The sequence below is a fragment of the Numenius arquata genome, chromosome 3, assembly GCF_964106895.1.
Source record: "Numenius arquata chromosome 3, bNumArq3.hap1.1, whole genome shotgun sequence".
NCBI classification, from domain to species: domain Eukaryota; kingdom Metazoa; phylum Chordata; class Aves; order Charadriiformes; family Scolopacidae; genus Numenius; species Numenius arquata.
In genome coordinates this window covers 43,169,610-43,195,407 of record NC_133578.1, presented here as the reverse complement: position 1 = coordinate 43,195,407, position 25,798 = coordinate 43,169,610, and the positions used below count along the sequence as shown (strand labels likewise).

Below are 25,798 nucleotides of genomic sequence, written 5' to 3'. Positions count from 1 at the left end.
GCTTGAATGAAAATGCTGTATCAGAGAAGGGGAAGAAAATACAGATTACCTTCCCTTAATCCCATCCAAAAATGCTCGGTACCTTTAGAGAAGCTATTTTCCATTTTGGAGCATGGAAGAAACTCAATGTATGACTGACCTGATAACGTGTTGGTCTGCAGCCTTTATGTGAAATGATTTTTAATATCAAACGGGTTTTTTTGTAGAAATTTCACCCTTGCTTTCGAGTTTCAGGTTATCAGTTTGTTTACAGCAGGTAACACCTTAAATGTATTTAAGATTGCTTCCACTCAGCGGTGTTAGGGACAAGCTGCGAGATGTCAAATTTACAATCTCAACCAGGAGGCCGCTCTGTGCCAGCGATCGATGGGGGCTGGGATGCTTTAGGTCTTAATTAACGTACAACACACAGGCAGTCTTTGATGCACAGCCATGTTTTATTTATTTTGGGCGGGGAAAAAACAGCAGAGTGTTTCTAACTTGGTATAAAAATAATAGTAACTCGACCATAAAAAAATCCCTACGTGCCTAGGTTAGGGAAAAAAAAAATAATTAAAATTCCTCCTGTTTTCTCCTTCCATTCCTACAGGGAAGGAAAAGGCAGGCAGAACATGCGTTTATTATTAATAATCACCATCTTGTCTTCTAATTCATGGGTTTGGCATTTCTCATTAAAACTCTGAATATAGTCTTTGTGCTTTTGCTAACGTCATGAATCTGATTGTATTAATGTGTTCTCAAGGCAGAACCTATAAAAGCAATTTTCTAGTCTACCATAAAATATTCATAAGAATACAGGCTTTTTTGTTTTGATGATGTGTTCATTAAGCAGAGAAGGTTTTATTGTTTTCAGGAGGGCTCCGTAGGTCAGAAGCGCTCTCCACTTCTGTGGGGAGCTCATGGCATTTCAAATAGGGGTATTTTGAGACTGAAATAGTAAAAGTCGGGGATGACGCAGCCTCCGCCGAGACTCTGAATGGGAATTGTGGTCGTGATCTCCGCAGCTGGTGCCCCGTGCCCGCCCATCAGGCATTTCAGGGGGGATGAGTCCCTTTGGATGGGAAATCGGAGGTTTGTCGAGTTTTCTTGGGACCGTTATCCAGCACGGGGCACGTTAAGGCTCTTATTTGGGAGCCAAGCAGGAGTCATGGATCAGAAGATGCAATCACAAGTAGTAGTGATCACACGGTAGTAGTGTATTGCTCCTAGCTGGAATTGGATTTATTTTAACATGTTGAAAGCTTTTATTTTCTGCTTTTAGGAAACACAGTGTTTGGATCATAAAGGTGTGTGTAGGAAAAAAGCATGCAAGTTTCAAGGAAAATTGCATTTAGCCTGAATAGCGTTGACAAATTCAGTGAGCTGTATTGAAGGTAAACAGATTTACGCGGAGACCGGGTAAGCAGGAGCAAGTGACTGCTGCCTCCGTCTTAGTAACGCTGACCTTTAATCCACGTGTATAAAAGATGGGAGATGTTATTGCCAGGTGCTCCGAAATCTTTATCTGGACATAAAAATAGTCAATGCATTTAAAAGCCTTATGATTCACGGAGCCTGCTGCGCTCTTTGGTTTACTGACTCATTGGGTTTGATCCCTAGGATTAACTGTTTCGAGCTCTCCTGGAGCCTTGGGGGCCATAAAGTTGCATTAAGTCATACTCGAGATTATCTTTGGGGAGTTTTGGAGCTCTGGGGTATTTATCTATAAATTTGGGAAGGGGTGGGGGGAGTAATAGGAGAGCTCCAGCAATGCTGTGCTTGTGTCTGTATCGAGCGCTTGCCTGGACATCATTTCCACATGGATCCCATGGATTGCTGGTGGTCAGGTCTGTCTATGTCCTTATGTTGGAGCAATCGCTATATGTTTGATTCGGTGGGATAAGACAGAGCGGAGTTGTACAGTTCTGCTTCAGCTGATCTTTTAAAGGTGGATCTAATTTGTTCTGGAAAGCTGCTGCCCGTGGTGAGATAGTACGGCAGCCCCTGGAGTTTCCCTAGATTTGCCATCCGATAAAATTGCTGCTATTCCAGGAATAATCACTGTACGTCTTCTGTAATATACAGTAATTACATCAGTAATGCTCGGGATATAATATCTGTATGCAGCTGGTCACATTGGATTTTTGATAGCCACAGTGCCTCGTATTCTCAAAGGTGGATTGCTTTTGGGGGGCTTTTTTTTTTGGTTTTGACCAAATAGCTACAAATACCTAGTCTGCATTAGAACTCTCTTTCATTCTCTCTCTCTCCCCAGTTTCTGTAAGGATCCAACATAGTAATGGGATTTTTGCTGGCACGGAAACTTTACTCTTGTACTTTTCCAAGAAGCATCCCATTTCCCACCGTCTTGGGGACACATGGTGGTTTCAGATTGCACCTCTTGCCCCATATGCTGTGCTGCTGGGGCAGGTACTGTATAGATATAGGGCAACCTATATCTATAACCCCCTTATGGGGTTGCCTGAGCTTAAGCAGTGCCCGAGGACTCCAAAACATTCTTTTGCCACTCTGAAATACTGAAATCCTGGCAAACCTGGATCTAAACCTAATTTAAAGCATGCTATCTGAGATGAGAACTTTCTGAAGCGATAGCCCGTGAAACGAGGTGGCCTCCACAGGGCTGGTTCCAAGCTGTCAGCACCCACTGGTGTGCAGGGAAAATGGATGAGGGGGTTTTTCTGTGCGAGCGGCTGCAGCGTGTGCCATAGGGATGCTCCATGGGCAGGAATGGGAAAGGGCTGACCCCGGTACTGACCATGCAGGAGATCATTGTCCATTCCCGAGGAGGGCTTAGGAACATGTTGTTTAGGTGGGTTTGGGTGGTTATCTATAAGCAAGAGCATGGCTGTCTCCTTGAAATAGAACGATAGAATAGTTCGGGTTGGAAGGGACCTTAAAGATCATCTAGTTCCAACCCCGCTGCCATGGGCAGGGACACCTCCCACTAGAGCAGGTTGCTCAAAGCCCCATCCAGCCTGGCCTTGAACCCCTCCAGGGAAGGGGCAGCCACAGCTTCTCTGGGCAACCTGGGCCAGGCTCTCACCACCCTCACAGCAAAGAATTTCTTCCTAATAGCTACTTTAAATCTCCCCTCTTTCAGTTTAAAACCATTACCCATCCACTCCTCATAAAGAGTCCTTCCCCATCTCTCCTGTAGCCGCTTTAGGGACTGGAAGGGGCTATAGGGTCTCCCTGGGAATCCCTGGCCGTGGCTCAGTGACCCATGGCGAGGAATCCCGGCTCTGGTCCTGCGGGGGAGACAGAGGGGCGAGGGGAAAAGGCCACAGGAAGGAAAACAATAGGGAAGTGGAGGGAAGAGCTTGTGGGTTGAAAAATAGCAACACTTCCAGTAATGTGACCTTTTGCAGAAAATGTTTCCATCCAAAAAGAAAAAGTCTCCTCCTTCTTGGCCCGAGCTGAGCGTAGGGAGGGGGAAGCAGCTGCTCTTGCACGTGTGCTGCGCTCCTGCTGCCTTCTTCAGGAGGGACATAGGTGACAGCAGGAAGCAGGGTGTAGGGACATCGTGGCGGGGGTGTCTGCTGTGGCTCAGGGAGCGGGTGGGTGGTGTTGCTTTCCCGGCCTGTGGGACCTGCTGTGAGGTGCAGGAATCCACGGCCTCTCTTCTCCAGAAACTTGCAGGAGTTCCAGTATCCAGTTCAGATAATTTTGTCTGTATAGGCCACCCCCTCTTTTCTTGCATCTTTATTTTCAAACAAAAGCAATAGGAATTTTCTTCACCGCGTTTTCCTTTCCTTACACTGAGCTGTATTTTGCTGCTAAGCTATATTTCTCTGCTTTTGAAGAAGTGGTGATGTTCTCCCTGAAATGGGTCTTGCATAGACAAAGCAACATTTCTACATTCATCACTTGGTACGTGATATCCTTTGCTTGTTTTCCCCCTTCAGCTCCAGCAGCATTAGCCTGGCTCTGCTTTTTAAAACCCCACCACTTTGCTCAATGTGCCCCCTTCCAAGGAGCTGTGATCTAGGATGGAGTTGCCTTTCCTGTGGTCCCTGTCCCTGCATTGTGGCCTTGCCCTTGGCAGTGCATTTTGGGAACACCTCAGAATTTTCTAAATTGCTCCACTGTTGGTTTGTTTGGTTTTTTTTATTATTTTCTCTTTTCTGTGCCTCTATGCTTTATTTAGCTTCAGATTTTATCAGCATCAACTTCTTCTGCGCCAGTTACTGGCAAAACCAAATACACGGATAGCACTTGGGGAAAACCTATTAAAACTCTTCCGCTGGGATTGATGATATTAATGTCCTGGTAGAGTTTGTGATGGTGTGTGTAGGCATTTGCTGCTCATCACTGTGGCTCTCTCCAGAGGATGGTACAGAAGGGTGACAGCGAAGTCGCTTGTGTGACCAGGGCTGCGTGCTGCACTCGGTGCCGGGTCCTCCTTTGTTTCTAACAATTTACACTTGATTTCAAGTGACCTCGACTTTGAGGACACCCTGCTTGGAAGAATGCAGTCAACCTGTTCCGTGCTTCTGTCTTGCATCCATGAAGAGGTGACCAAAATCAGACCTAGGCTTTAATGATCAGGCTTGAAGTGAAGTATGAGTTTAATTTTGTGTAAAATGAAAGTTCTTCTTCAAGTAGGGTTTTTGCGGGTGACATGCAGGTGGTGAAAACTGGCCATCTGTCTTAGTAAAACTTTTCCTCGACCCTTCGGCAGTTCCTAAACATTTTCCGTGCTTTTTCCTTTTGAATCGGAGTTTACTTCACGAGCTGGTTCGTTTGTAGGCAGAGAGAAATTAGCTTTCACATAATAAAACTGCCTTCGCTTTGGAAGGATGTCTGTCCTGCTGGGGCTGGCCTCGTGGTGGCTCGTACTGCTGGCTGCATAGTAGGATGGCATCTCTACCCCCAGGAGAATCTCATGCCTTCCCCAGGGGCAGGCAGGAGCCCCACAGTCCCAGGCAAACCTCGGGTAACCCTTCAACGTGGGGTCTTAGATGTGTGACAGATCCAGCTTCAGGGATGCTGCTGATGGTCACTCCTAAGCTTGCACAAACACATCTTAAATATTAAACAACAAAACAAACAAAAACCATTTTATTTCCCAGTTTTGTTGAAGCTCAATGTTTTTGAAGGGTTAGCCTCTTTTATTTTGCAGGTGATGTTCACTGAAAGGTATCAGAAGAGTTATTGAGTGATTGCCCCGTACAGCGAGGCGTTAAATGTGGCAAGTGTTCAGAGTACATGTGAAATGCGGAACTGTCATTCAGGTAGAATTTAGAAATTTTTAGTCATTCATGGGATGGCATTTTTTTTATTTTTTTTTTTTAGCAGAAACAAGCTGAGTTCAGTTATTGCACAGGTATTTTGTGTAGATGTCTGTTGCTGCCCTTTTTTTACAAGACCCTTCTTTTTTGGGGAAGCAACTGATCTTTACTACACAGATAATTGAGGTGATAGCTTTCCCTTTTTTCTTCTCTTAGTATGCACCTCTTACAGTGAAGCTGAGGGCACACTACCATTCTCTACTTTAGTCTTGGTTGTGCTTCGGGTTTGTCCCAGTTGGAGTTGGAATGACAGGGGCAAGTCTTTGTACAGTCACCGTTCGGGCACCTGCCTCCCACGGCTGCCCGCTCCGCAGCATCCCCGCTGCCTGTTCCAGCGGCAGCACGAGACACCCCTACACCTTGCCAGTGGTTGCAGGGGGTAAGAATACTTTGTCATTGAAGCAATTAGCAATTTTTCCTAGTTGCTTCATCACTCGTTTGCTTTTTGTCTTAAGTTCTTTTCCAAAAGCGGTTATGAAGGATACAGCATGTTCGTGTTTTGCTGCATAGATTTTTAAAGTGGGAGCCTCGTGTTCCTTAGCGTAGGAGTCCATCCGATGATCCGGTGTGAGTTAAGATTGAGCCTTTCTGTGAAGTCTTAGATGAATCTTTAGCCTTCTCATTTCAAGCGATGCTAGAAGGGTGGAACAGAGGTGTATGAATAGGTGTTTGAATAGGCAGATATGGCGTGGTACCAAAAAGGGTCACATGCAATGCACTGAAGTCCTTTGCTTTTAGAAAATGCATGTATTTGTAGGAGGTGGTGGCTGAAGGAAAACCGCTTGAACTCTGAATTCCTGTAGTGCTTTTTTTACCATTTAAAAAATGGTGCGAGTTTAACGGGGCTGTACTTGATTGGTTCCTCAAGGTCTTTGCAAGACACTGTATAAAAACTTAGATCCCAGTGTGAACGAGGAATATGTTCATCTCTGCTGTTGTGTTTTCATATCGTAGTTGATGTGACCACGGCACTGCCCTTGCAAGTTGCACCGACTTCAGTCCCAATGGATCTGCGCTTGGACCACCAGTTTTCCATGCCTGTGACGGAGCCGACGCTGCGCGAGCAGCAGCTCCAGCAGGAGCTCCTGGCCCTGAAGCAGAAACAGCAGATCCAGAGACAGATCCTCATCGCCGAGTTCCAGCGGCAGCACGAGCAGCTCTCCCGGCAGCACGAGGCCCAGCTGCACGAGCACATCAAAGTAAGTGATGGGTGGCCCTGTGTTGAGTGGCATCTGAGAGCATCCCCTGACCAGGAGATGCACGTACTAATTTATTTTGGGGGTGGAGACACCATTCTGGTCTTGATAACAGAATCACAGAATCTTCATGGTTGGAAGGGGCCTTTGAGATCATCGAGTCCAGCCACACACACACACACACAAAACCCAACAATCTCAGGCACTAGAGCATGCCCTGAAGCGCCACCTCTACACGTTTCTCAAATACCTCCAGGGATGGCGACTCCACCACCTCCCTGGGCAGGCTGTTCCAGTGCCTGACCACCCTCTCAGTAAAGCAATTCTTCCTGATATCTAATCTAAACCTCCCCTGCCCCAACTTCAGACCATTTCCTCTGGTCCTGTCATTATTCCCTTGGGAGAAGAGGCCAACACCCACCTCTCTACACCCTCCTTTCAGGGAGTTGTAGAGGGCAATGAGGTCTCTCCTCAGCCTCCTCTTCTCCAAACTAAACATGCCCAGTTCCCTCAGCCTCTCCTCCTATGACTTGTTCTCCAGACCCCTCAATCCTTTATAATCCTGTTTAAAGAATGAACTCTTGTAAAGGGATGTGAGCACCAAGATTTAAACAAATCTTGAGATAATAAAAAACATTGAGATAATGTTGGGAGTAGGAAGCCAGGTAAGCCGTTGTCCTGTTAAACCTTATCCCCCTGCCTGTGCATGTTCAGAAATCCTGTGCCACGCTGCCAACAGGTGACTTGCAAGACCTACATCTGGAGTTGGAAAACTTGCATAGCCTAATTTCAGTAGAACGTAACCAAACAGGAAGGGTTTTTAGGCTCCCTGTTACTGATATGACATATTTGGGAGTGGACAACCCTGTCCCTGGGCAGGGACAGGGAGTGGACAACCCTGTCGACCTGGACAGGCTGGAGAGGTGGGCCCAGTTGAACCTCATGAGGTTCAACAAAAGCAAGTGCAGGATTCTGCACCTGGGAAGAAACAATCCTCAGTATAAATACAGACTGGGGGATGAGGTATTAGAAAGCAGCCCTGAGGAAAGGGACTTGGGGGTGCTGATGGACGAGAAGCTGGACATGAGCAGGCAATGTGCTCTCACAGCCCAGAAGGCCAATCACATCCTGGGCTGCATCAAAAGAAGTGTTGCCAGCAGATCCAGAGAGGTGATTCTGCCACTTTGCTCTGGTGAGACCTCACCTGGAGTACTGTCTGCAGGTCTGGAGCCCTCAATATGGAAAGGACATGGACCTGATGGAGCGGGTCCAGAGGAGGGCCACCAAAATGATCAGAGGGCTGGAGCACCTCTCCTATGAGGACAGACTGAGGGAGCTGGGGTTGTTTAGCTTGGAGAAAAGGAGGCTCCGGGGAGACCTCATAGCGGCCTTCCAGTACCTGAGGGGGGCCTACAGGAAGGCTGGGGAGGGTCTGTTTACAAAGGCCTGCAGTGACAGGATGAGGGGCAATGGTTTTAAGTTGGAGAAGGGGAGATTTAGGTTGGATATTAGGAAAAAGTTCTTTACCATGAGGGTGGTGGAACACTGGAACAGGTTGCCCAGGGAGGTGGTTGAGGCCCCTTCCCTTGAGATATTCAAGGTGAAGCTCGACGAGGCCCTGGGCAACCTGGTCTAGTTGGGGGTGTCCCTGCTGACTGCGGGGAGGTCGGACTAGATGACCTTTGGAGGTCCCTTCCGGCCTGGACCAATCTATGAATCTATGAATGGCATGTAACCGCTCGCTGGACGTATGCTGGCAGCACGAGGTGTAAAGCAAACCTTTGGAGCTCGGTGTCTCTGGAGGAATAGGAGATGCCGGTTGAGTGGACGCGGGTAGGTTTGGACACCGTGAGGTTGTTTGCGGGTTGTGCGCTGCAGGTCGGGCTCCGCTGGGTCTTTGCGCTGCTCTGCTGCAGGGGATGGAGAGGAAGCGCAAGGCGCAGGGTGAGTAGGAAGTACAGTTTAGAACATGGTTGTTGCATAGTGAAAACATCAGACATTATATAAATATTTCACAGCGATAGACTATTGCTATGGCAACATAAGCTTTCAGAATTACTAATATGCCGTCTTTTCAAAGGGGAATGAGCACTGCGCATGGTAAATAGCGCTAATGTAATATTAAAAAGCAAGCTCAATTCAACCTTATATAACTTTCATTTTAATACAAAATACATGTCAGAGTGGGGAAGATAGGATTAAAAGTTAATGGCGTATTATTTACAGACTTTTCAAACACAGCTATGAGCGTGGGTTTGTAAGAACAGTTGCTGTTTGAAGACGATTAACAGCAAATGCCTGTGTCCCTAGTGAGTCCTCTGTTCCCTTCAGGACAAAGGTGTGGGGAGGTGCATGCGTGTAAATACATTTATATATGTACTCGTATGTATGCATACGTGTATGTGTGTGTGTATGTGGTTGTGTATCTATACATGCGGTTCTGTATGTATCTATTCATGCACGAATAGCACAAGAACTATTACAACGTCTGCGGTTCACATCGTGCATTCCGGAGGAAGCGATGGGAAATTTCTGTGACAAATATTTCCATTATTTCCTTGTAATTGCATTTGCCTTTAGATATGTGCCTATTAAAAAATAAGAAAGGGTCGTTCAGATTTAATGAACAAGCTCAAAGCACTGATGGTAGGATCATACTAGCTTTCATTTATGTTAAATCTATGACTGATTCTGGTAAAAGACTGCGTTAAAAGGAAGTCGAGATCTAATTTTTTGAGAAGCCAGTTAGCACAGTGTATCTAGACGGCTAGGTAATGAAGTTCTTCCTCTAATATATAAGCTTAGCTAGATGAAAAACTTAAAATGGGAGTGCTATAATCCTTTATGAAGAAGGATGACCTGCGAGGTGATCTCCAATAGTCGTGGGTCATTGTGACTAGAATTGCTTTAAAAATAAAACAGCACATTATTGAAATAAACCCCGTGATATCTCAAACACAAAGTAAACCCAAACCCGCGTACCAGTGTGTAATTATGATGCATTTTCTTTATGAAAACATACTTCTTGCTTTTGTGTTCGTAAGTCCGCCCACATTTTGGTGACTCTTAGATTAAACCAACTTTCAGAAACTGGCAACTGTGCGAAGCGCAGCGGCTGTAGAGGCTGCAGGGAAGCTGTTATTTTGACCAGAGAACCAAAATTTACAACCTTGTACTTTGAACGTCGAGCTGCTCAGCTCCTTTATGGCTTACGAAAAAAAGCAGGGGGGGATATTAAAGCAAATGAAAAACTTTTATTCTGTGTAAGTGAAGCGCTAGGGTTTGAACCGGGAGATTTGGTATAGAGACCGTCTTAAATGAAGATGCAGTGCTCTTTTTTGGAGGAATTCAGGCGTTTTCTAAAAATCAGCTGCTCAGGGTGTGTCGGACATGTCCCGTGTGGACACGTGCATGTGTGCACACCATGCAGCTCCAAGCGTGCAAGGGAGGGCTTTGCTCTTGCCAGGGACATTGGATCAAGGAAATGTTTCTTACTGCTTCTCTCCTCGTCTTTTAATGCCAAGGCAGGGGGTGCGCAGCCGTAAACTCGGCTGTTGCGTGAAAGGTCCAAGCGGACGTGCTACTGTTCAGCGTATCCCCAGCGTGGGGAGTAGCAAGAGCGGGGATGCGGTCCGTCGTCTTTTCTGTTTACTCAAACTCTGAATCTTTAAACTAAATACACGAAGGAAACAGCGAATTCTTGACACTCTCTTTGGGAGCCCGGAATAAGTTAGCTTGATTTGATGATTGGCTTATGGCATCGCTGACGAGATTAAGAATTTCATCGGACTCCTGTCTCCAAAGTGAACTTTTCGATATGCAGAAATCTTTTAGAGTGAGCAATGTAGTTGGGAGATTCTTCACCTGAAAGTGTTTTGTAGCCTGAGTTCACGGTATCGTAATGAAGGTGTCACGAGTCCATTGCTTCTACAAGCTTTTATTCTCAAGTTTATTCTCAGGTGGAGATGAAGTCTCACTTTGGGTAAAAAAAGGCTTGGGAACCTCAACCTACCCACATTTCTGTTGATTAGGATTATATGTAATGACTAGAGTGAGCTCGCAGCGTGCCTTACTGCTGCACCAGGTTGGATTCTCAGACTTCTTTGGTGTTTTCCCTGATATTGGGGTTTTTTGATTCAGAAAGGAAGCTTTCAGCAGCTATTGCAAAGTGATTATGCATCTTGCAAGCCTACTTCCTTTCCAAAAATTCGGGGCTCCTGCAGTTTGGCTAGAATTTTCAGCATCAGAACAACCTCAAAATATAATGAAAGAAACCAAAAATTAAAAATGCAAACATCAAAGCTCTAAACTTACTCTGTTTTGCGTATCTACCGCTAGCTAGAAGCAATTAATTTGGCTTTTCTCATTACAGCCTAGTATCCACCATTTTAATCTTGCCGTGCAAAACATTTGTATGTTCATCTGTTTGTGTACTTGAGCGGCAGTTCCTGTGCTTTACCCGGTCTTACGCCTGTTTCTAAATCCTTTTGCTTGTAATTCCTGGATTGTAAGGGTATTTTGGATATAGCAGACCCACGTCTGTGTATGGTTACGTGCGCAGAGCAGACATTGCATTGGATCCCTCTTCTGTCAAGACATTCAGGTTTAAGTATTTTTGCACTCTTCTACTTAGAGGCGTTGAATAGTTTTGTCAAAAGAAGTTCAGTTGCGGGGCATCTACTACTAAAAGTAAAAAAATAGTTTTGATGTATTTCTTAAGCAGCTTTTCAGTGTTTTGGACGGACGTATGCACAGCCAGCGATTGCTAAGTTACAGCAAGCAGCGCTACGAAGATTTTAAAGAGCTTACTCATTTTAAACGTTAACCCGTTTGTTTTCTTTCTTTTATTACTGTAGTGTCGGTGTGAATCGAGGAACTGTTCTGACTTGATGTGAATTAAGAGGGGGGAGTATCTCTCCCTCCCACTCCCCAAGCAAAGCACTGCTATAAGAAACACCTCAAGTTCTTCTTGAGCAAATTTAATTTCCTTGAAAAATGCTGGCTTGTCTGTCTTGTTTTTCTATTCAAGTAGATAACTCTTTCCTATTGAAATCTGGAGTTTGGGCATTTTCCAGAACTTGGTTTTATTCCAGCAGCCCAGTTTTAATTGTCTGACCCTAGCGCAAGAGGAGAAGATGACAGGATGGTCGCAAGTCCTTCTGCCTGCGTGTGCGATCCCTTCCCTTGTTTCCACCAAGCAGTTCTTTGCTTTATAGACTATGTATTTTGGAAGAAATGGCCTCCAGATAAAGGTGGCAAATTCCAGGAGATTGTATAATTTGAAGAGCCGGGCTACGAGTGAAATAATATTTGTGGAAGGAAAGTATAATGGAGACGGTTAGAGTTCGGAGCATGGAGGGAGCGGGATCATTGCACGCAGGGAATAATGAGAAAACCCTGACTTGCTTAGGGAAAATAAGCGAAGTCTTACGAAGACTTCACACCATATGGAAATAGAGAAAACTGTCTTTCACAACTACAGTGCAGCTTTGCAGTTTGCCGAGGCCTGACATGGGGAAGCGGCGCGGGAGAGGCAGTCGGAGCCGATGGGCGCTGGAGGCTGCTGTGGGCTGGCTGGAGACAGAGGCGACGGCTCCTCTCTCCTGTAGCCTCTTACCTTCAGCAAGACGGATTTTCCATCCAGGCGTGCCTCGCCAGATGTGTAACAATATTTATGGCCTTCAAATCTGCCTGCCTTAAACAAAAACAAGGATGGAATAAGGATCCTGGCGCCCGGGCTGTTGCCGGTCAGACGGTGGAAAGCCTCTCTGCAGGTCCCAGTGTGAGCTTTGCTTGACCTTTGATTGTGAAGGAATCAGCAGTGAATTTTTTCCTTTGTGAGTCACTCATTCCCAGCCAAGATCAGCTGGAAGTTACCAAAAGCTTTTCCATTTGCCTTCTGGTTAAGGACCGGAGCGAGATGATTGAAGAGGGGCTGGATTCACGCTTGGAGAGGGTGAGGGGCACCTGGGGCGGTGAACGCTCAGCCAAGAAGTGAAGGATGCGGTGGGTAAAGCGGTTGATCTCTTTGTCCCTGCACTGCCCGAGCTCAGAGCAGGGATCTTCCCAGCTCCGGCTGTTTTATAGCTAAAGCCGGAAACTTATTCAGAATGCTGACGCACGTCAGTGTTAGCACACGACAGCAGACACCAGAGAAATCCTAGTGTTGATGGGATGGCAACACAGGCAAGCGGCTGAGCCTCACAGCTCCTCATGGACCTGAAATCCTAATCTGGAGGCATGCAAAGATGTTAATTCTGCCATGCAATGTTGATTCCTGGTTTTCCCATCATCTGAGGAAAGAGCATTTGTGTGCATCGGTAGCAGAGGGATAGCATAGATTTCCTGCGTTTAACAGCATGCTATGCTGCTTAATGGCTTCATGCCAATAAATAAAAATACGTGGAATGTTTTCAGACATTGGCTTTATATATAGATAGATAGCAACATTCAGATAAAGCCTGAGGAGAAGGTTTTGTTAGCTTTTGCTGGTTTAAAATGACTATTTCTTTTCATCAGTGTAGCTTCTGAGCACTGATGGAGAGGTGGTAACATCTGAGGTGTCAGCCCCTTGTTCGGAGACGTGGGGTGAAACTCTCTGACCATTCCTTATTTTTGTTTTGGAGAGTAAAAGCCTTTTGGGGAATCTTATGGACAGATTTTGCAATGCTGTGAAGAAAATGTAATTTTCTTCCAAGGATCTCTAGACTTTATGGGTGTCATGTTGGTGCCATTGGAGTGGGGGGTTTGCCGGCAGAATAGCTCACTGGGCACACATCACGTCGTCTTCTAGTGCGGCTGCTTTCAATGTAGCCCTGGTAGCGCCTCCAGCCTCTGTTTGGTGGCCTCTCTGTGTTGATTCTTACATCACAGGAAAAAATGGGCTTGTTTCAAATCTATTGGTGGGGTTGGTGTCATCTGCTTCTCTCTTGCAGCTGTGCTGGGGTGGCACCTTCCCTCTGCCCCTGGGCTGGGGACACTGAAGGTGGCGCCTTGGTTCCTGCAAAGCATGCCCCTTCCCCCTGTGTCCTGCTCCTTACGTTGGTCTCTCAGAGGGACAAACTTCCATTTTACCTCCCCGTACCCCGACTCCCATTGCTGAGCCTGTCTGCTCCGTCCTTCTTGCAGCAGCCAGCGCGCAGGGACTCCCTCTGCTCCCTTTTGTGCCTGTCTTCTGCAGAGCACCTCTTCCTCACAGCCTGCATCGTTTCCAAGAGAGATTTAAAAAGCCCGGAGATACCAGGTGTCTCCTCCTGTGTGTACTCTGCCATGGTAGGATTGTTCACTTTAGGAAACTGCAGCTGCCTACAGTTGGTGGTAAAAAAAACCAGACGGAACGTTTTGTGCCTTGTTACTACTTGAATGCATTGTTCCATTCTCTCTTGCTATTTCTAGGTGGCTTCTTGTTCTTTTTCAGTGACCTTGCCTCGATTTTCTGGTACACAGAGCTGACTCCAAGACTTAGACCTGGATCCTGCAGAACTTAACTTCTGATGGAAGTAACCCCGGGGAAAGCTTTCACAAGATCAGAGCGTTTGCTCTCTTTGAAGGCTGGGGGGTGGCTTTCCTCATGCTCAACTTCAAGACCTTTTCTAAGAACAATGAGGACAAATCTGCACACAGAGGGGTGGGGAATGTCAACAAATTCGTATAGCAGCTTGGACACCTGTAAGCCCCATCTCTTGGTTGAAGAAGTTGTCGTGCAGCAGACTGGGTTAACTTGGGCATCTTCCAACCCAGCAGTGGTGGTTTCTGGACTGAAGCTGGGGTGCTTCAGACCTACTTTAAAACTGGTAAAAGCTGCATGTTTCCTTTTGACTTCTTCTGAGATGGGCCACAGTTAGTGGGATGGAAGGAGCAAGCAGAATGAAAACTCCAGATTTGCCGAGGTCTGAGATGCACAAACCGGTGTTTGAGATGCAAACCCCTCAGTCAAAAGCGATGTCACAGATCTCACTGCAGTCAGCGGATGCGGTGCCTTTCATCCTGTGAATCCCTGTACCAGTGTCGATGGAATCTGCTGGTAACAACCAGCCTTGTCCTCCTTGCACCATTACTCAGGTGCCTTTGCTTTGGGGCTCACAGCTTTCCAGCAGAATATGGAGAATTTCTGACCCGTCAGCGGTGGGAGATGAAAAGCCTGTTGCCCCCTGAGCTCAGCTGCTCCATGTTCCTGTAGTGAGGCCAAAGAAGAGACATTTGCCCACTGCATTTTCTTGTTAATTAATCTGCTGAAGTTGGGTTTACATTGAGCTGACTTTTGGGTATTCTGAAGGCTGAATGTCTGAGATAAACAGCAGAAGTGGCAGAGTTCACTGGGTGACAAAGAGAGACAGGATCTTTTCTTCCGTGGTACATGCTCACTTTCTCTGTGGAGTCCAAACAGCTTTTGAAGTGATCAAATTTCTGTTCTTTCATCCTCTATGGCATGAGTTTGTCTCCCATTAAAATGTGTGTGGGGCACAATGATTTATTTTTCTTTAACGCTAAAAGCCTTATGGCCTCTATTTAATTTGGAATTTAAAAATAAACAGGAGAAAAAGGAATATTTTGCCGTTAATACCTCTGACTTTTCAACATCAATTTTATCTTATTTTTGAACTAATTAAAATAAATTGGAAGTAGTGAAAGGGAACACACAGAGAATCCAGGGCATGGGTAAAGAAATACCCAGGGGAATCCTACTGTTATACCAGGAATATTGCCCTGTTAATGTGTGCCATTGCTGATAAATTAACATTCATAAACTTGTTGCATTCATAAACTATGCTGCTGCATATGGTGTCTTAACAAAATTCAGCTATTGTATGGGAGAATGAAGTTACATTTAAAACTTAAATCATGTTGTGAATAACTTCACTCATATACGCACAGTACAAACAATGTTATCGGATTAATCTCTTACGTTTAAGTTTCCGATTTAACTAGTGGTGGTGTGTAAAAACGATAAATCTTGCATTTACGCTGCTGGCATGTTACCTTTAAAAAGGGTGCTTCTGCTGTGCTTGCACGAGCATCGGATGATGTTGGACACTCAGTTTTTAGCATGCAGCCTTCCTGCAGGCACCACGGGTGCCGGGGCTGTTACTGCCTCCGGGCAGGGGAAGAGCAGCACTTTGGAGTCTGCTTCACCGCTGTGCCCACCCTCTGGCAAATGGAGCTGAACCCGAAATCACACGTGAATGGCAGTTGATACCGTGTGTCAGCAGCCACGCTGCCAGCAGTGCTATTCTGTCCTCAGTGCCTTTTTTCCCCGTTTTTTTTTTTTTTTTTTTTGAGAAGCCTGGCAGGAGCAGTGCGGTGAGCTCTCCTGTCCCTGCCAGCTTTCTGGTTTGGTCACTCTTCCCTCACACAGGGGATTGGGAATGGTGGATCAGTGGATACAGCCACGCTCCTCCTTTGCTTTATTCGTATTTCCTTCTTTGAAATGACCAAAACCCAGTGATGACTTCTCCAGTTTCTCCCGTTACAGGATCTCTTTGTCCTATATCTCCATTCCTGATACTGATTTTAGCATGACGTTCCCACTCCAGCTTCTCTGCTCCCTCCACCCTGAAACGGTTCATGGAGGACATAACTGCTTCTCCGAGGACTGCAGCCTGATCACTTACAGCATGATAAAATCTTATTTAGCATTAAACGTCTGGGGTTCCTTCCTTTCAGGACAATTTGTGTGGTTCTTTGACTTACAGAGATTCCTTATTGCCATCCATGGTCGGATGGATGTTCCCTGCTCCTGGTGCAAGGTGTACGGATTTGTCCTCCCCTTCGATAACAACCATGTAAAGCACAGCAGAGGCAAACGCGAGGTGTTTTCCTCACCTTTAGAGGGGAAAACGGGAGAAGGATCTGAACTGGATGCTGGATACCACAAATCAAACTCGCTGCTTTCTAGAAAGGCTCTCAGATGCTCTGCTTCTGGAGAAAGGGTAAAAACTAGACTGGAGTGGCAGTCAGGGGACAAAAGGCACATACAAAAGCATTCCTAGCGCTATCCCTTTGCAGATATTCTGGGCTTAGAGGGATTGGGGCTGCTGTGCAAGCTTTCAGCCTTTTAGGGGAGATGAGGAGTAATGGCCTGGAAAGGAAAGGGGGATACAAAATTACATATGCATATATAAGCTGCCAAACTAATAACGTGGGATCTTTTCACCTAGAGCTGGCGATCAGGGAACAGAACCAGCGTTCCCTTTCCTGGAGGCATTTGAACCTCATAAACTTCGAACACCAGACATTCTCAGTAGGACGTGTCTAACCAAGATCAGTCTCTCGCCTGGGAAGCTGTCAGCTGGGAAGGATTGTTCCCCTGCACCGCGAAGGGATGCTGGCCATGGGAGCTTCTGGCACCGGACAGCTTGCTGTCAGCCTGCTGGAGGGCTGGAAGGGGGCACGTCGAATATACGTTCAGCTGCTGATGTGTCCAAGAAAAGAGATGACAGACATTCGTTCTTCTGAGCTGTGCTTTCAGGTTTTTGTGTCTTGGCTTCTGCTGAAAACCACTTTTCCCCCTCCACCCCCACCCCCGTCTGCCAGTACAACTGATTGATTCTGACGAGCCTCTAGTGCTCCAGGAGGTATCTGCCGTACCGCCCGGAATGAAAACACACCGTGATGGAGCCAAGAGAGCAAATCCTGAAACTGGAGCCACGGCCTGAGACTTCAGTAAACAGGATGGGAAGAACATGAGGCAGAGAGTCCAGCCAAAGGAATGGCCAGTGCTGAGATCGCTCTAAAATAACCCAATACAGCAGTTCTCCCAGAAATCTGTCAAAACCCGTGCTTTGCTTACACCCACATGCTAATGATTTTTCAGGGGGTGATTTGATGCGTATGTGTCTTGGTGAGTTCTTTCTTGATAATCAGCTACAATTTTCCTTTATTTTTAGCTCCAGTTCCTTTTAAATACCTGATTTAACACACACACACACCCCCAAAACTGTAAAATTTTGCCAAAGCAGGTGGCAGATGGTTTGTCTTAAAAACACTATTTGCACCAGAACCCCCGCCCCGCTGCCTGCCAGGTGAGAGAACAATGAGGTGAAGCTTCCGAAAGCGCTTACTGAGCCATCCCTTAACTCAGCACAGGTTCAGGGGGTGCTGAAAAGATCTGCTTGGGGTTTATTTTTGGTCTTGTCTGGCAAGACTAGTTTGAAGCTAGTATTTGACTTGCGTATCCTTACAACTTCTTTGAAGCTGTCACCTCCAGCAGAGGCCAAGCTCTTGTTCGAGGGTGGCAGGTTGTTGTACAGTCTCTGAGCTTGCCTGGAAGAAGTCCTCAGGCTGCAATCTTATGACAGGCTGGACCTTGGTCTGAGATGGAAACCACGTGTACGTGCGAGGTGGAACACTGACCCACAGGTGGAGGATCAGGCTGCCTTTTCATCGGTGTTTCTTCTTAACCTAGCTGCCTTGTGCTGGGTAGAAGTCGGAATCACTACAGACACGAGGAGCAGAAGAAGTGCTTTGGGTGGTGTCCCACCATGCTGAAGCACCTTCAGTAGGTGATCTCAGGCGTAGAGTGAGATGCAGGTTAGGAGTCGGACACAACACTAAGTTGTTTTGGATTACAGGAGACGTTTGTCGGCAATAAGTATGCCAGCTGTTGTTCACCCCGTTTTGCATGTGTGATTGTCTGCATGAGTAAGGGTGAGCTGTCCGGGTACAGATAGTTTTATGCCGTCTTCCACTAATTGCGTTAAGCTATTCAAAATATATATTATAAAAACCTAGAAGCCATAGTCTAAGCTTCAAAACCTCTCCTGCTTTGCAGATTTTAATCAGTTTTACCATGGCGTGTGAACTAAATGACAGAAGCACCTTTAAAAGCACAGTTGTATGGGAAGGGAGAAGCAGAGGAGCGTGGGCAGAGAGCAGTGCCTGGCTTTTGGGGGAAGAATAAGGTAGTGTCTGCAAGGTACTGAGGTGCCGGAAGGATCTGCATTCTTGCTACTCATCTAGCAACTCAAGCAGTGGCTATGCAAGTCTTAATGCGAGAGGTCGGACACTGGAAGAGGCTGCCCAGGGAGGTGGTTGAGTCACCATCCCTGGATGTGTTTAAGAGTCATTTAGATGTGGTGTTGGGGGATATGGTGTAGGGGAGAACTTTGTAGAGTGGGGTTGGTGGTTGGACTCGATGTTCCCAAGGGTCTTTTCCAACCTGAATGATTCTGTGATTCTATGTCTCCATGAAATACGTCCACATTCTCTCTGGTTAATGGGATCTTTGCTGTCAGCACCGTGCGCTTCTCAGGGGGGCACAGGCTGGCTTCTGGGCTGAGGCTGGCAGAAGATTTCAGAGCGCTACCTTTCCACTTCTCTTGTAATGACTAAAGGAAACCATTTTAGCTCCACTTTGTTAAAAAAAGAGGTTTCTTTACGCAGTGGAAGTTGTCAGTGTGCTTACTGATAAGGTGTCAGTCCCTGTTCTAGGTAGACACGCTTGAGAACTGAAGACAATTGGGGAAGCTGATGGCAAAATTCAGTGCACTGCTGAGTCCTCACGACCAGCTGGCTGTTGGTAATTACCTGGAAATGCTCTACATTCTCCTTATTACATTTATTAATATTCAGATATGCTAAGAGAGCACCAGCAGCACTAACTACAGGTATAGTTGAACATTTGTGCAGTTTTCATAAATAGTGGAAGCAGTGACATTAAACATATGCAGGAATCCCCATAGTTATAAATATTTACAAATATTTATTTTGGCAAGAGCACCTAATTCATATGATCCTAGCCACGCTCCCTAATACAGTGTGCACGTTTGTCACACGGCGTGCCTCTCAAATTAATAGTTGAATTAGTCTGAATGCAAGGGATTCCCTTGGTGTATCACTTTGTATTTCTCAAATATTTAAATTTCATTACAGTTGGGGGTAAAAACTCACTGCTCCAGCAGCGCGCAGTTAACACAGGGGTGTTGCGGAGTCAGCCTTGATTCATTTGCCAGCACAAGAGATGTCATGTATTATGTGGTACGTGAATGCGATGTCAGTCAGTAATTAATAATCCTTATCAGAGGCACCTAGGTATCTCTTGGTGTGCCATGGATTGCAGTTCAAGAGACGCTTATGAATTCCAAACTCGGGCACTTGCCAAAAGACCTGAGGGTGGAAGATATTTGCGTCCCACTCAAATGCAGCCCTGAAACATTTTGCCTTTAGACATCGGTATGCTTTTTTTTTTTTCTCCACTGTGACAGTCAAGGGAAGGTTCAGTGTCAGACGACAACGTGTGGGTATTACCTTTGAAGAAGTTTAGTGCTTAGTGTAGGAGCAGGGTAGGACCAATCACAGAATCACAGATTTACATGGGGTTGGAAGGGATCTCTGGAGATCATCTAGTCCAACCCCCTGCCAAAGCAGGTCCACCCAGAGCAGGTCACCCCACCACCTCCCTGGGCAGCCTCTTCCAGGGCTCTGCCACCCTCACAGGAAAGAAGTTCCTCCTCATCTTTAGGTGGAACTTCTTCTATTCAAGTTTGTGCCCATTTCCTCTTGTTCTGTCACTGGGCACCACTGAAAAAAGACCGGCCCCATCCTCCTGACACCCTCCCTTTAAGTATTTATAAGCATTGATCAGATCCCCCCTCAGTCTTGTCTTCTCCAGACTAAAAAGACCCAAGTCCCTCAGCCTCTCCTCATAAGAGAGATGCTCCAGGCCCCTCATCATCTTTGTAGCCCTTTGCTGTGCCCTCTGCAGCAGTTCCCTGTCCTTCTTGAACTGGGGAGCCCAGAACTGGACCCAGTGCTCCAGATGGGGCCTCACCAGGGCAGAGTAGAGGGGGAGGATAAGCTCTCTCGACCTGCTGGTCACACTCTTCCTAATGCACCCCAGGATGCCATTGGCCTTCATTGGCCACAAGGGCACATTGTTGGCTCATGGTCATCCTGTTGTCTGCCAGGACTCCCAGGTCTTTCTCCTCAGAGCTGCTCTCCAGCAGGTCAGCCCCAACCTGTCCTGGTGCAGGGGGTTATTTCTCCCCAGGTGCAGCACCCTACACTTGCCCTGGTTGAAGTTCATCAGGTTCCTCTCTGCCCAACTCTCCAGCCTGTCCAGGTCACTCTCCAGCCTCTCCAGGTCATAATTGCTTTTTAATTTTAATTCAGTAATTGCTTTAACTGAAGCAGAAGCTCATATTTTTCTGAAGTTTTGGGTTTTTTTGTGCATGGGACAGCTTTTTGTATGTTGTCAGATTTCCAGCCTTTCCTGTTAGTCAGTGGTTCTCTTGCTACTTATGGGTCTTTTTTCACAAAGCATCAGCACAAAAAAAAAAACATTTTGAAATTAGAAAATTAAATTTTAAACCCTCGAAAATATAAAATGGGGGCACAGTCTAGCATCAAGTGAGTTTTAAAGCTAAAAAGGGTCTTTTTGTGCAGAAAACTGATTTAATGTGATAGTTATTGGCTCTTTTATAACAAGGTGGGTATTGTAGCGACAAGGAGGAGCAATGCAAGCCTCACCTCGGGCCAGCACCCCAGGTCCTGATCTGAGGTCACGGAATCACGGAATCATGGAATTGTTGGAGTTGGAAGGGACCTTCTACAGATCATCTAGTCCAACTCCCCTGCCAAAGCGGGATTGCCTATAGCAAGGTCTTTGGAGCGGCAGTATCTCCTGATTAAGGCACTGCATCACCGGTGCCCCTGCGTTTGGCTGAGCCTGCACCGAACATTTCTTGTCAAATACTGTCTGTGTGGTTTGTTTTCATCCCTGAGCGAGGAGAAATACTTTTGCTGTAAGAAGACATTGCAGCTCAGACAGAGTACCTCAATGGGTTTTCTTTAGTCGTCTTCTGAGGCTACAGCCAACACCAACAAAGTGATTTCTTTTCACTTTTCATGGATACGATTGGAGGGATTTCTTCATTTATTTCTTATTTCATTTTTATTTTTTCCACTTTGAAAAGATTTGAAAACTATATTAGGAAGAGGCTTTGTGGAAACTGGGGTCAAAATCAGTGGAAACAATACATCTCTAATGAACCTTCTATAAGCCATCCAGATACAAATTGGTCTTTTCATTTACATTTCACTACAGATGTCAATGAAAGCACAGTTCCTTCTAAAGCATCCTAATGTATGTAAACCATTGCAGGAAGCATAGCATGCAAAGCCTGGGAGACTGCAGATGGAGAGAAAAGGCTCCTGATTTCATAAAAATAACAAAACCTGTTTTAACATATTGTGCATTAAATATTGTTCATTTGCATACTTTCTACGGCTAGGTTATAAAAGCCCACCATGTGGTGGACTTGTTGGAAGTCTGAAAAGATACTCTTTCTCCAAATGGAGATGTGTTAGTGGAAGCTGCTGCTTAATTATAAAACAAAAATAACTAGTTTTCTCTAGGTTTTTTGTTGTTGTTTTGGGGTTGTTTTTTTGTTTTTCTTTTTACTTTTGCAGGTTTTTTGAGTCTGGGTATGTTGTTGTTTACATAAAATTCAATAGAATTAGGAAAGAAAACATAGGTGCAGTCACTGTAAATTCTGCTAACCGGGGTTCGGTGTTTTACAACAGTCTGCCTGCTTGGAATCGGCAGCAGCAGGGACTCCTCCATCAAGACTTTCCAGCAGATAGCCAGGCAGATTGTAAAGTACCTCTTGCATCTTTGTATGGAGTTGTATAATTTTATGTGTATTGTATATAGCGTATCCACAGCTGAAACACTGGATAGTACAAACGTTCAACACCACAAATTAAAATAAGAAATTACATTGTCAAAAGCATAAATAGAAAAATGTGCAAAAGGAGAAGGAAATATCAGTGTATGTGGGGTGGGAGTGGAGTCTTGCTTACACACATGCTGTCAGGGTTTGGAGAAGGATGGAGTGAGACATGTTCTCGGAAGGGAGCAGGTACCCTGTCTTAATAGCCATAGCTTGGCTTGATCCCTTTCCACATACTGGATTTGGTGAACCTGGAGCAGTGGGTGGTGCTCAGCCGCCCATTAAAGACCAAGGCTGGATGGGGCTTTGAGCAACCTGGTCTGGTGGGAGGTGTCCCTGCCATGGGCAGGGGGTTGGAACTCGATGCTCTTTAAGGTCCTTTCCAACCCAAACCATTCTATGATTAAGTCCAGCCTTGGAGAACCATAGAATCATAGAGTCATCTAGGTTGGAAAAGACCCTTGGGATCATCGAGTCCAACCATCTACCCTACTCTACAAAGTTCTCCCCTACACCATATCCCCCAGCACCACATCTAAATGGCTCTTAAACACATCCAGGGATGGTGACACAACCACCTCCCTGGGCAGCCTGTTCCAGTGTCTGACCACTCTTACTGTGAAGAACTTCTTCCTAATGTCCAGCCTAAACCTACCCTGTTGCAACTTGAAGCCATTTTCTCTTGTTCTATCGCTATTTGCTTGTGAGAAGTCTCACCTGTCGCCAGAGCAGTAAAGGTTTGGAAGGTTAGGGCTGCCAGCTTAAAATCAATCTGCTAGTTTATGAACTGCCAACACGTAAAGATTGTGGTGCGTGCGTAAGGCGACCAGGGTCCTGGGGAGCTGGCGTGCTCCTGTGTTCAGGGGCGTTTGCAAGGGTAATCAGAGCAGCCCAAAAAGTTCACTTCAGCATGTATCTTGCTGGAGAAGGACGCAAATGAAGTTGGGAGGTGGTAAATCTCAGTTTTAGCTTTTTTTTTTTTTAAGAAAAAGCAATTTTTAGTGGAACTCAAAGGAGAAGCCCTGCAACAGGGGAAGGTACCTTTTGCAAGCCCCATGGAGATCCTTTCACACCTAGCCAAGCTGCAAGCTGCTGAGACTTGTCATTTGTCGTCCGCTTTTCCACAGCCTGGCTTGCTCCTGGCTGGCTGTCAGGATGCAGGGTGTTCTCTGAGCACTGACAGGTACTGCCCCAGGGCCCGGCGGGTTAAACCGTTGCCCCCGATCCCTGGCAGAACCACCACCCCACCCCGGACTCAAAAAGGAGGCTCTGGGCTGGGAAGATCCACCCCAAATTTCCCAGGAGGTTGGTACGTACATGCACATCTTCCAGGTGCTGGGATGCGGAGACCCAAGGGAGGACTTCCACAGTGGATGAGGGCAGGAGCCTTTGGTGCTTCAAGTCTTGAACATCCCATTTCAGGAAAGCTTTGCAAATCTTGACCTTAGTTAGGCAGCTTGTCTCTCATATCTTCCTGTGAATGTGCGTCCAGGGTAGATTCTTCCTTGAGATATTTTTGGGGGCTTTTTTAATAATGAATCAATTCTTTTTTTAATTAGGCTCAGAAACAGGTGGTGATCATGCCCCTAAGGCAGCTGGTGCTTTTGCATTGAGCTTGGGGTGTGAGGTTTGCATGGCATGTGGGAAAGGACCAGCATTTGATGAAGTTAAAAAGATATAGTTGTCCCAGTCCATGGGAACTCTTCTATATATAGAGACAGAGAGTGGGACTTTTGGAGAAACCAAAGCACAAAGTCATATAATTTGAGGCTTATTCAAAAAAGCATATGCGCCAGGGAACTGATCTTTCCAAATCCACATTGATAATGGTGTATTTTGCTGCAAGTGCCTCACTTGGGGAGCTCAACAATATTCCTTCATCTCAAGATTTGTACATGGCGAACATGTGAGTATTCACAATTAAGGTGTCCTAATGGCGCTTGACTTAAAACAGGCGAGGGAGAGAAAATGAAGGTCTACCTGGAGTTGCAGTTTGCGCTGGCTCAGCACAGGACCTGGGCACCAGGCTCAGGCAGGGCAGCGGTGGCAGCAGAGGGCTCACGGAGCAGAAGCGGGGACCCAGCCACGTTCTTTGGCAGCAACAAAGTGGTCGGGGAAGCAGCTATCTGGGCAGAAGCTTTTTGTCAACTTTCTCAAATGAGGTGCTTTCCGAATAGGATGCTTGTGCCTGTAGACAGATTGTGCCCTGAGGCCTGGAGCACACAGTGCCTATGGCTTAGGGTAAGTGCTTTGCTGCCCTAGAAACTGGGCTACGGGAAGTGGATTGTGGTGCAGGAGCCTCTAGAGGAAGAAAACACCGTTTTTTCCCGTTTCTATGAATTAAGCAACATTATTGTCATCTGATAGCAGCTTCTGGTTTAGCTCTGAGAAATCTGACGGTGTTAATTTGCTCTTTTTCCCCTCATCCCTTCACCGCAGCAGCAACAGGAGATGCTGGCAATGAAGCATCAGCAGGAGCTGTTGGAGCACCAGAGGAAGTTGGAGCAACACCGACAGGAGCAGGAGCTGGAGAAGCAGCACCGAGAGCAGAAACTTCAGCAGCTAAAAAACAAAGAGAAAGGAAAAGAGAGTAAGTATCAAAAGCTTGCTTGTTTTAGTGATTACAGGTAGAGCAGATGAATGGGAGCCCTAAAGCGGCTTTATAAAGCTGGAGAAATGTTCATGATAGCCTCTCGCCAGAGCTCAGCTGCACGGGGAGCTTATGGAAACTGTTAGGAGGTATTGAGGGTGAGAGAGAAACGTATTTCTATGCTTTATCTTCATTTTTGTCTTACTAAATGTCATTTCAGCGTTTTTCAAAAGGAAGCGTATCGTCTCTTTACTTGATTTAACATGTTTTTGAAGTATTTTTGGCAGCATTCCCAATAGAGTCAGAATATTAAGCCCATAAAATACACCAGATGCACGCTGCATTTCTTTTTCTTTTACTTTTCTTAATTTCACTCTTTTAAGATGTAGGCGAGTTCTCAGTTCTTAGCTTTAAAGTGTTTTCGTTCAGAAAGTACTTCTTTCATGAGGTTACAGATTGTGGTTGGCTTTCCCTGATGTCATTATGCACTTCATGAGATTCAGTAGAATGATTATGGCCTCACAAATCCCCTTATCAAAAACACTTTGGTTGCTTGTTTGGTTTTCTTTTAGTAGTGAATGGGAGGAAAAATACCTCGCCAAGTTGTACTATCAACTCATTAAGTCTTCATTTCAAATGAAATAAAAAAGCCTGTGATAAAAGAAGTGGAGAGGGCTGAAGAGTACCAGGAGATGGGATGCTGTCTGGGGACCAGGAACAACGTAAAGCTCCAAGAAGAATTTTTCTAGTAGGAGAGGACTGGGGTCTAGGAGGTTAAAAAAAAAATAAATATCTGAAGGTTGAATCCCCCCCTCCATTCACGTGCACCTTGCAGTGGCAGAGCTTAAGCTGCAGCCACAGTGAGGGCGTGCACAGACCTACATCGGTATCTTCGCAAACCAGTTCGTAAGAGGTCCGTCATGTCTGTGTGGTTTTGCTTTGGGTTTTGTTCATTTTAAATACTAGAAAGACCGAAGGATCCAAATCTATTTAAAAGAAGCAGTTTAACATTCGGGAGAGAGTAAAGGTGATGATAGCGCAGGTTTGCTG

At 46.0% G+C, this 25,798-nt stretch overlaps 1 protein-coding gene across 1 annotated transcript in view; it reads left to right on the top strand.

Annotated features, from left to right (window-relative positions):
- Positions 1-25,798, top strand: part of HDAC4 (histone deacetylase 4) — a 280,629-nt gene that overhangs the window by 143,621 nt on the left and 111,210 nt on the right. Inside the window, exons 4-5 of the mRNA XM_074145465.1 lie at positions 6,246-6,490; positions 24,598-24,748. Of these exons, the coding sequence (XP_074001566.1) occupies positions 6,246-6,490; positions 24,598-24,748 (396 nt within the window). The remainder of the gene's footprint in view (positions 1-6,245; positions 6,491-24,597; positions 24,749-25,798) is intronic.